An 11,398-nucleotide genomic window follows, 5' to 3' on the forward strand; every position below is an offset into this window, starting at 1 on the left:
ACAAGATGTAGCACTCGCAGTACCCCTGCGACGGGATCCCAGCGAACACGTGGAGGTGCACCCAGCGTGGGAACACATTTTTTTCTTTTTTTTCTTTTTGGGGTGTTTACAGTTTGTTGGGGGGTGGGGGTGGGTTTTGCGTGGTTTTCCTAGGTTTTTGTGACTTCTTCTTTTCTTTCTTACCTTTTTTCATGTAAAGCACAGTTGTATTTCAGCATGAAGTACATATGTGTCTTTCATAGTTGTGCTTCCCGAAAAGTGAAAAACACAGTTACTTCTGTATGAAGCACATGTCTTTTTTGGAAGGTCAAAAACATAGTTGCTTTTCCCGGAAAGTGAAAAAGCAGTGGTGCTTCCGCATGAAAGACATTTGTACTGCTTAAAAGTAAAAAAAAAGCACAATTGCCACTGCTTCAAGTCCTTCGATGCCATTGCTTCAAATATAATAGTGGCCGCTTGGATTGACATTTGTAGTATCCACACAAATCTTTCGGGTAGTTCTTTCATTGCCGGTACATGCAATCAACTGAACTAAGCATACCTAAGAAACCTCTTGATGCTCCAATTGCCAACAATTTTTATGTGTCCTCCACACTTGGTTCTCTCAGGTACTCTGGTCTAATCACCTTCACCATGGCGCGTGCAAAATTGCTTTCTAGTGTCCAGGCATGTGGTCTCTCTCATCGGACTTCAGTATCAATGACATATGTGGTCTTACTACAAGCAAGCATCCTGAGAGCAATCATGCATTTCTGTAGAGGAGAGAAGGAAAGTGGCCCGCAACAGTTCTTCCTCGGCTTGTAGTCATTAGCCTCTTCCACGACATTCATTACGTGGAGAAAAAATCTCTACTCATCTGGAAGCGACGTCGAAAGAAACCTTCATGGTATGTTGGGTCATATATGAAGTAGCCCGTGTAGAGCCGTGAGCGCGTGATCCTATCCTGGAGAATAACTCGCCTGCTCTTTATCGAACCATTGAAGTTCAGCACATACTCCTCTTGGTTCTCCAATTCTTCCGGATGCTCATCATCATCATCATTTTAGCATCTTTCTTGTCTGAATCCAATGAATCAATGAACTCTTTGTATATGAATTTGCCAAGGTCTTCGTTTCGATACTCGTCATCCAATGATGAATCCATAGGTGACGTAAAAATGACCAAAAGAATAAAAAAATGCTCAAACATTTCATCAAACACATAGAGCGCGAGGTGTATGTCAGGAGGAATTGCACGTACCAGGGGCAACGCGCGATGGAGGCACGGCCGCGGGCATTGTGGGTTGGGGCCTTCAGTGGCGCGTTGTGGGTTAGGGACTACGTCGAAGCAATGATTGCAACGGAGCTACGATGGCGGTTGTGCGGACGAGGCAAAGAGAGAGAGGGAGAGAAAAAAAGAGTGGGTCAAGTAAGGATGGGGATGTCTTCAAGAGATTTGGCATGGCCCTAGCCGTCGGTCGGACATGACGTGAGGGGCGTCCTTATATCCACCCTTATGTATGGGTTGAGTATGGGATGTGCCAGTCAGACGGACGTTTGGATTGAATTTGCGCGGTTCAGTTGGGTGGAAAATAAGTGACCGTGTCATTCAGCAGAACGTATGGAGAGAGTACGATGGGTCGATCGTAGATGCTCTAAAGCTTTGGATTACAATCCAATGGTTCTGACCACATTCGACTGAAGGGAGTGCAAAAATAACCCCAGGCTACTGTTCACACCACAGACGAACTGAAATTTGAGAACAGAAAAAAAGGCACAGTACAGAGTACCAATGGACCATGGAAGCTAGATCTCGTAATGGGTGATGTGGACGACGTCCTCGGGCCTGGACGGCGGGTGGGTCTTGTTCCTCATCCTCAGCTGCATGTACTCGTTGTATCGGAACCCCCTGTACCGCGGCGGCTCGCCGGCGTCGCCCGCGAACTCCGGCAGCGGCTCGACCCACTTGTCGCCGTGGAGGTTGAGGAAGAAGGCGATGGAGTGGCGGTGCGCCCCCGGCCTCCTCACCACCCTGTGCGTGGCGCTCTTGAACTTCTTGTTGCTGAGCACCTGCAAAACATCGCCCACGTTGACGACGATGCTGCCCTCCACGGGCTCTGCGGGGACCCAGCTGCCGTCTTCCCCGAGCACCTCCAGGCCCCCGACGCCGTCCTGCAGGACGAAGGTGATGCAGTTGCCGTCCTCGTGCGCGCTGATGCCGTTGTTCTCGTCGGTTGTCGCCGGGAAGTAGCGAAGCGCGGTGAGGAAGTCGAAGCCGCGGTCGGCGTTGTACCCCGCGAGGAAGCCCGGCGGCAGGCCCATGCACTCGTTCAGGATGTCCTGGATGAGCAGCCCCAGCTCGGTGAGCTTGGCGTAGCACTCCTCCAGCGCATCCCTGAAGATGAATTTCAGAACTGATGCACAATTTATAAGACAGGGGAAAGTTGATGCGAAGGGGAAAAAAATGGAGTTCTGCCTGTCTCTGTGGCACACTCACAATTCAGAACTGAAGCAGAGTAAGTAACCTGAATCCGGCCGGCTGGGCGGGGTAGTGGTTGAGCCCGAGCTTGGGGTTGAAGAGGAGGAGGTACTCGTTCTTGTCGGCGGAGTGCGCCGGCTGCCGCGCGTACCCCACCGGGAGCGGCGAGGCGGAGGCGCCCTCGGCGGGCCGCACCTTGGCCTTCTCCTCGTCCGGGAGCGCGAAGAACGCCGCCGACAGGTCGAGCGCGCGCGCCATGAGCTCCCGCGGCACGGCGTGGTTCACCGCGCGGAAGAACCCGGTGGCCTGGCACGCCTCGCGCACGGCCTCGGTGGCGCGGGCGCGCGCGCCCGCGTCGTCGGCGTCTCCCACGGCGAAGAACGGCGCCAGATCCACCAAGGTGAGCGCGCCGCCGTTGCTGGCCGCCATGTGTGATGGATTCTTGGATTGTTCTCTAGCTTCTCGATGAAGAGAGCGGTGGAGAATTTGGACGCGATCGTGAGAATAAAAGAGCTCTTTATGAATGAAAATCCTCACTCCCTTCCCCTGATCTCCACTACCCATCCTCCCCTGAATCTCGACGTGGGTCCCCTACCCGGGGCCGGCCGTACGCAGAAGAAAAAAACTAGGCTCGAAGCTCTGTCGCTATCCGGCGCGCGCGTGCGAGAGAGAGAGAGAGTGAGACGAAGAGCTGAGCTGTGGGTTTGGTGACAATTTGGAAGGGTGCGACCATTGCAGGAATATTAAAGGAATGGGATGATTAGCCAATCGAACATTGAAGAGGCATTGCAAAAGATAACAATTTGTAAGCCGAATTTTGTCTCGGGTGGCATCTCTTTTATTTTTCAGGGTACGCCAAAGGCGTACCTTAGTTTTATAGAAAGAAGAAAAATATGTACAAGAGATTACAATATTGCCGGTTAGGCCACGACCAGCCTTACCAAGCCTCCACTCCACACACAGGCTACTCTACTACTCTAACATACGTTGATCTCCAAAATCTCCTGCCGTGGCCCACATCCTCAGCTCGTCGAAGATCGTGTCCACCGTGTCGTGCTCATTCTTGATCTGATCCGAACCAAACACCCTCGCGTTCCTTTGTTTCCATAACGTCCAGCAGATAAGCATGACGAAAGTATCAAAACCTTTCCGATAGTGCTTAAGAAAACGCTTTCTAGCGTCCGACCACCATTGCACCAATCTTGAGTCATTGGTTGGGCAAAGCTCCATCGACAACCCCATCCTAGTGATGCAACTGAACCATACTTGCCTCGAGAACACATATTGCTGCAGAATGTGATCCACCGTGTCCTCCTCTTGATCACATAGAAAGCATTTTGATGTTTGATCTTGCAAGTTGTGCCTAGCTCTTCTGTCCGAAGTCCATCGCCGATATTGGACAGCCAGCCACATGAAAATTTTGCATGCCAGAGGGGCCCAGCACTTCCAAATAGCTCCAAAAGAGTGGAATCTAACTCCTCTCTCACATAGCATCTTGTAAGCAGAAGGCAGTGTACGTTCCTGACGCATTCCATGCCCAAATGGGACTGTCCTCGGACTGAGCATCCAGTTGAACCTCCTCAAGGATCTCCCAAAGGCCTATAAACTGGGTTAGGCCTTCCGTGCACAGGTCACCCACCACATCATTCATCCAAGAATGCATACCCAAAGCCTCTCGGACAAGTCTCCTGTTAGCAACTTGCGTACGAACTGACGTCGCCACCAGAGGAGCGACCTCCGCGATGGTAGCACCATGGAGCCACCTATCCTTCCAGAACAAGGTTTTGTCACCAGCTCCAACTCTCCATTTCACCAAGCTTCCAAACCCTAGAGATTGTGTAACGAGCTAGCACTACTTTGCATCCGCAGCAGAACAGCTGTTCAGGTGTGGTAAGCAATTGTATAAAACAATCAGAGAAAACACACACAAATATAACCAGTTGTGACATGTGTTTGGAATCATAAAATATATTTTTGCAACACAAGTTCGACAAATTTATTCTAGCTCTATGCTAGAGCAATTCATCCTATGATTTTCACGTAATTCACGGATGGGCAGATTTTCCTTTTTCATGAAAACCTACAAGACTAAGCTTCTATCCACTACCCACCACTATTCCACTAACATGAGTGTGATGGGCGGCCGGGTTACCTTGGGACAATCATGATCGGAGAGTAATGACCTTTTGTAATGCTAGTGTGTTGTACATTGGTTGTAACACAAAAAAAAACTATTCCTTCTTAATTAACAGATGCGACAAAGCTTTTGCCTCCGTCTTAAAAAAAAATGAGCATCTACCAAGGAAACTAGGTGGTTTGGCGCGCTCGGCCGTGCCCAATGAATGACTAGTTGAGCACAAGTATAGGGGAGAAGTAGAGGAGGTTGTTGGAGATGTGTTGTTAGAAGGGTTCAGGTAATTTTAGGACACTATGTGTTCCGTAACATTCAAATTTAGACTGTTTCTATAGTTTGTTGTTTGGCCACCGACCAAGTAGTTGCCAACATGGATAATTTGTGGGAAATTATCATGCGAACACCTAAATTTTACCCTTGTTCTGAGAACCTCTCACTTGCCTCGACAACAGAGGCTACTAGATTATTGATGGCGCGCGTTGCTGCGCCCGTCTATTTTGGCTTGTACTCCAGTTGTTAAGGATATAACATGCTTTGTATACATTTGCTTGCATTGTTTTGAAATATGATGCCTTCCTATAGCTTGTACTTCTCTTAGTTTTTCAAAATAATGGTATGTAAATAATCTTCACTTGGGGCAACATTACAACTTCCATGTTAACATAAGCATACATATAAATATGGCAGTACCATAAGCCAATCCATCCACGGTAAAAACAATTTATGGCTGGGAACAGTTTGGTTCAAGCATACAAGCTCGTTTGCAGTTGCATACGAACATGGAATTGAACATAATATAAGATTGCAATGCATAACGATGGAAGAAGGTAGCATGACAGTATATTATACTTTAGAAAATACTTCCTCTGTAAACTAATATAAGAGCGTTTAGATCACTAAAATAGTAATCTAAACACTCTTATATTAGTTTACGGAGGGAGTAGATCGTATGGCAGAATAGGGCAAACTGCAGAAAATGCAGACCTGAAATAGGCACCAGAAGCACTGCACAAAAACGTATATAATTATGGATACATCTGATAGGGCAGAGGACAGGAGAAGTATAATCATATCCTATATTTCTAAGAAAATCGATCAAGAATCTTGATTATTACACACAAGAACGAAATGTTGTTTCTTTATACAAATTCCAATGTTACTACAATTTTTTTTCATTGGGTCTTAAATACTGTTTTACCATTTTACATGGAATAGGAGGAACTACTGAACTAAGCAAGAAAAGGAAACAGAAACAAAAATCATTATTCTCTCATTCTCTGCATATATTATATTTCTGCAGTAAATGTATCTTGAGATTCATCATTGTTTCAGCCGGTAGGGGCTGAAGCTCTACCTAAGGCGACTGCCATACGCAGCTTCGCCGACCAAGCAACTGACTTAAAGAAATCACTCTCCACATGGTGATGCTGAGAAAGGGGATAACCTCTTGTATTACCTTGCTTAGAATAGCCATGTTCCTAAGTAATCCACCTCAATCGTGACATTAAATCTACACGACATTAACTTGAGTTCAGACGCTATGGAGTCAGAGTGATTGCATGACTTGAGGCACAGGGCAGCAGGCTGGGGTGAAGGTGTGGCAGCTGCATACCATTACCACCAGAAAACACCGGCGAGCAGAGGACAGGAAGATACACAGTCGTTGATGTCTTAGAGCATCTCCAGCCGTTGGCGCCCCAGGGGGCGCGTAAAATCGCCGCCTGGGGATGAACCGACACTAAAATCGGCGTGGGGGCTTGAGGGTTCCCAGCCGTCGGTCCCAGGGTCACCGCCAGAAGGTGGTTTTTTTTCAATAAAAAAGGAATTCGGCTAAAGTTCGGCATACGGGGACAAAGATTCGGTTAAAATTCGGCGAACATGATATTAGCATCGTTTTTTACATGGCAAAGTGAAGTACTTTTAAAAAAAAGCGCGGCAACTACAACTACGGGTCGAAGAACGCGCTGAGCGCGGCGAAGTCGCCGACGTCACCGCCGTCATCCTCGCCGTCGTCCTTGTCGTCCTTCTCCTCCTTGACGCGGCCGCCCCTGCTGGACCCCTTTCCGGCGTCGCCCTGGCGGACCGGTGGCGGTGGCGCGTCGTCGTCACTGTCGTCGTCGAGGACAAGACGCCTCCCTCGTCGCGGCCACGGCGCCGAGCGGCGAGCTGCTCGTAGATGCGGCACTGGCGCTCCAGCTCCGTCCGCGCCCAGTCTTCGTGCGCCCACTTCAAGGCCGCCACGTCGTCGAGCTCCTCCTTTGCACCGCCAGCGAGCCCTGGCTCCGTCTTCACGGCGGCAAGGCCCGGCTCCGTCTTCGGCTTGACGTAGCAGGGAGGAGCCGAGGAGGAGGTGCGCCCGCCGCCCTCGTTGATGACGATGCCGGCGCTGCGGGTGCGCCGGCCGAGCGGCGTCTCCACTGCGGGCTCAGCTTGACACCGAACGCCGCCGGCGAGCCGAAGGAGTGAGAAGAGGGCGGGAGGAGGAAGACGAGGCGGGGCCGAACCTCCTGGACATCCATTGCCCGGCGCTCAGGCGGGGGACCGGGGCGGCGGCCGCGGCATGGTATGTCAGCGGCGGGTCGTTGCTGCCCTCGAGGTGATGGAGAACCTCGTGGAGCGTGCGGCCGGGGGCGCCCCACCACAGGCGACGCCCCTCGCTGTTCTTGATGCCCCCCACCATCGGCGCCTCGTTGGTGGAGGCGAGCCGCTGCGCCTGCCGGTGCTGGAAGTACACCGCCCATGTCTCGTGGTTGTCGGCGGCGTATTGCGGGAGGGCGCGCTGCTCCTCGGTCAGCGACGCCCGCACGCGGTCGACCTCGTCTGCGAAGTAGTCGGCATGAACGTTGACGTCGGGCACCGGGGGAATGGGGACGCCACCGGCGCTGAGCCTCCATCCGCCCGGCCCTGCACTCATGTCTGGAGGCGCTGGGATGTTGGTCTCGAAGAGCAAATACGCCTCCCACGCGTGCAGCGAGCGGCGGCCGAAGCCGTTGGCCGCCGCTCTGTCGCCAGGGAAACGCTCGCACATCGTCGCGCCTGGGCTTGGGGAGAGAGGGGAGGATCATCGGCGGCGGCTGCGCACGGGGAGAGAGAGGCAGAGCACGGCGGGGTGTGGCCAGAGGCGAGGGGGAGGCGATGCTTTTATACGTCTGAAGGCCATTCAGCTGTCAGATGAACCAGACATCTTTAGACGGAAGTTGCATCAGAATGGCAAGTTTACAGTCAAATCCATGTATGATGCAATGGTTCATTGTGATGTCCCGATTGATAACAGGAAACTGTTGCTTTTCTTTACCAAATTAAACTTTGCAACAAAATAGGTTGTCTAGATGTGCAACTAAATGAGCAACCTATATGATGCAATAACAACTAGGACACAAGCAAGCAAAGGATGTAAAACAAGTAGGCTTGCAAAAGTAAAGGCACGAAATAACCAAGAGTGGAGCCGGTGGAGACGAGGATGTGTTACCGGAGTTCCTTCCTTTTAAGGGGAAGTACGTCTCCGTTAGAGCGGTGTGGAGGCACAATGCTCCCCAAGAAGCCACAAGGGCCACCGTATTCTCCTCACGCCCTCACACAATGCGAGATGCCGTGATTCCACTATTGGTGCCCTTGAAGGCGGCGACCGAACCTTTACAAGCAAGGTTGGGGCAATCTCCACAACAATCGGAGGCTCCCAACAACAACAACAACAACAACACGAAGCTTCACCACAATGGAGTATGGCTTCGAGGTGACCTCAACCGTCTAGGGTGCTCAACACCCAAGAGTAACAAGATCCGCAAGGGATAAGTGGGGGGAATCAAATTTCTCTTGGTGGAAGTGTAGATCTGGGCCTTCTCAACCAACCCCGAGCAAATCAACAAGTTTGATTGGCTAGGGAGAGAGATCGGGCGAAAATGGAGCTTTGAGCAACAATGGAGCTTTGGGGGAAAGAGGTAGGTCAACTTGGAGGAAGAAGACACCTTTATATAGTGGGGGAACAATTCCAACCGTTACCCCACTGAGCAGCCCCGCACAGAGCGGTACTACCGCTAGGGAAGGGCGGTACTACCGCTGAGAGCGGTACTACCGCTTCCCACCCAGCGGTACTACCGTGCTGGCGAGGAAGTTAGGCCACTAGCCCCAGAGCGGTACTACCGCGGGAGTAGGAGCGGTACTACCGCTCGGAGCAGTACTACCGCTTCTACTACCGCTTCTAGTGCCGCAAAACCCGACACGAGAAAACACCGTCTCGAATCGAGGCGGCAGTAGCGCGGTACAGCTGCGGTACTACGGCCGAAGCCCGCGAGCGGTACTACCGCTCTGTGGAGCGGTACTACCGCTGAGAGCGGTACTACCGCTGGAGGGCTTCGGCGGTACTACCGCTGGCACAGGGCAAAGCAGGTACGGAAGAGAAGTTGCGGCTCCAAAGATGCGAAAGGAAGACGACGGGTGTGATAAGGATGTGTACGTGTTGATTCCACCCTAGTCTTACCAAAGCGGATGCCCTCTTAATAGTACGGTGACTCCTACGAAACTAGTCCACCAACAACGAAAAGAAGGAGCTACACCGTCTTGAATAAATGTCACGCCCAATATGCGACCCTATCCAAAAGGAACTCGAAGGTCCCACCAAGGATAGACCCGCATATTGAGACGCTTTTGCAAGGTGGATATCATTACATCAATATTACATAATAGATGGGGATACATACATAAGGCATACAATGCCACACGAATACAACAATACATCATACAAGAGATCAACATCCGACTACGGATGAAACATAAACAGAAACTCAAACAATATCCACCCTGCTAGCCCAGGCTGTCGACCTGGAACCTATCCCCTGATCGAAGAAGCAGAAGAAGAACTCCAAACAAGCAAACATCGCGCTCGCGTCAAGATCATCGCATAAACCTGTACCTGCAACTGTTGTTGTAGTAATCTGTGAGCCACGAGGACTCAGCAATCCCATTACCATGGGTATCAAGACTAGCAAAGCTTAATGGGAAAGGAAGGGGTAAAGTGGTGAGGTTGCAGCAGCGACTAAGCATATATGGTGGCTAACATACGCAAATGAGAGCGAGAAGAGAAACAAAGGAACGGTCGTGAAGCTAGCAATGATCAAGAGGTGATCCTGAACACCTACTTACGTCAAACATAACACAGAAACCGTGTTCACTTCCCGGACTCCGCCGAGAAGAGACCATCACGGCTACACACGCGGTTGATGCGTTTTAATTCAGATCAAGTGTCAAGTTATCTACAACCGGACATTAACAAATTCCCATCTGCCACATAACCGCAGGCACGGCTCTCGAAAGTTTATACCCTGCAGGGGTGTCCCAACTTAGCCCATGACAAGCTTTCGCGATCAACGAAGGAATAGACCTTCTCCCAGGAAGACCCGATCAGTCTCGGAATCCCGGTTTACAAGACATTTCGACAATGGTAAAACAAGACCAGCAAAGCCGCCCGATGCGCCGACAATCCCGATAGGAGCTGCACATATCTTGTTCTCAGGGCAACACCGGATAAGCGAAGCGTACAGGTACCGACGAATCCAAGTTGCCAAGGAATGGTCCCGCACGGTGCTCTAGTTTGGACCAACGCTTAGACAAGCACTGGCCCGGGGGGGGGGGGGCTATAATAAAGATGACCCTTGGGTTAATTACTCCCAAGGGAAAAGTAGGAGGTGGTGAGGCAAATGGTAAAAGTCAATGTTGGGCCTTGCTGGACAAGTTTTATTCAAAGCGAACTGTCAGGGGGGTCCCATAAATCACCCGACCGCGTTAGGAACACAAAATCCGGGAACATAACACCGGTATGACGGAAACTAGGGCGGCAAGAGTGGAACAAAACACCAGGCATAAGGCCGAGCCTTCCACCCTTTACCAAGTATATAGATGCATTAATAATATAAGAGATATTGTGATATCCCAACATAAACCCTGTCCACCATGGAGAAATCTTCAACTTCACCTGCAGCTAGCAACGCTATAAGAGGGGCTGAGCAAAGCGGTAACATAGCCAAACAACGGTTTGCTAGGAATGGTGTCAAAGGTTAGGGGTTCATGGCAATTTGGGATGGCTTGATAAACAGGTAATAGGTAGCGCAACATAGCGATAGAACGAAGCAACTAGCATATCAATGATAGTAGTGAGATTCAGGCTAGCGGTCATCTTGCCTGAAATCCCGCAAGGAAGAAGAACGAATCCATGAAGAAGACGAACGGATGAAGTCGAACCAACCGTAGACGAACGAATCCTCACGATCGCAACGAAACAGGAACTAACAAGAAGAAGCACACAACAAGGTAAACACACCACACATGAACAAGACATGATGCATAACAAGCATGATGCATGACAAAGCTAGATGAAGCTACTCATGGCAAGAGATGATGCAAACAAGAACAACACATCAAGGCAAGTTTAAATGAGGCCGGAAACAACATATAACAATTCCGGTAAGTCCTCATATGCATATTTCGAAATTGGTCCAGAACTGAATAAACCTTATGTTCAAGTTGTTAAACAGCAAGTTAATATGCACCAAGATGATCTACACGAAATTCTAGTTAAGTTACATATAAAGTTCATTAGATTCGGAGCTACGGCCTAGAAGATATGAGCAAAACAAGTTAAACATGGCATTGGTGCAAAATGCATACAAACATCAAGCAAACACACCAAAACAAGGATGCAACATGATAATATGGAACTACATGCAAAAACAAGCAAATTTCATATAGAGCACACTCAAAACGGAGCAACGGTGCAACACATACACTCTATACAAGTCATAACAACCATCTGTC

The 11,398-nt window shown here is 50.1% G+C and overlaps 1 protein-coding gene across 1 annotated transcript; it reads right to left on the reverse strand.

Moving 5' to 3' along the window:
• Positions 1 to 1,627: 1,627 nt before the first annotated feature.
• Positions 1,628 to 3,038, reverse strand: LOC119366119 (2-oxoglutarate-Fe(II) type oxidoreductase hxnY-like). Its single transcript, XM_037631801.1, has 2 exons — positions 2,504 to 3,038; positions 1,628 to 2,373 (listed from the first exon to the last, which is right to left on the reverse strand). Exons 1-2 carry the CDS (start codon positions 3,019 to 3,021, stop codon positions 1,785 to 1,787), a joined length of 1,107 nt encoding a protein of 368 aa, XP_037487698.1. The 5' UTR covers positions 3,022 to 3,038; the 3' UTR covers positions 1,628 to 1,784.
• Between the last annotated feature and the right edge of the window lie 8,360 nt (positions 3,039 to 11,398).

Source organism: Triticum dicoccoides, chromosome 2B (genome assembly GCF_002162155.2).
Source record: "Triticum dicoccoides isolate Atlit2015 ecotype Zavitan chromosome 2B, WEW_v2.0, whole genome shotgun sequence".
Classification (NCBI taxonomy): Eukaryota; Viridiplantae; Streptophyta; class Magnoliopsida; order Poales; family Poaceae; genus Triticum; species Triticum dicoccoides.

Coding starts and splice junctions, on each gene's coding strand:
- LOC119366119 (XM_037631801.1), bottom strand. CDS start 3,021: ATGGGTAGTGGAGATCAGGGGAAGGGAGTGAGGATTTTCATTCATAAA. Junction 2,374..2,503: donor GCCCAGCCGGCCGGATTCAG/GTTACTTACTCT, acceptor ATTCATCTTCAG/GGATGCGCTGGAGGAGTGCT.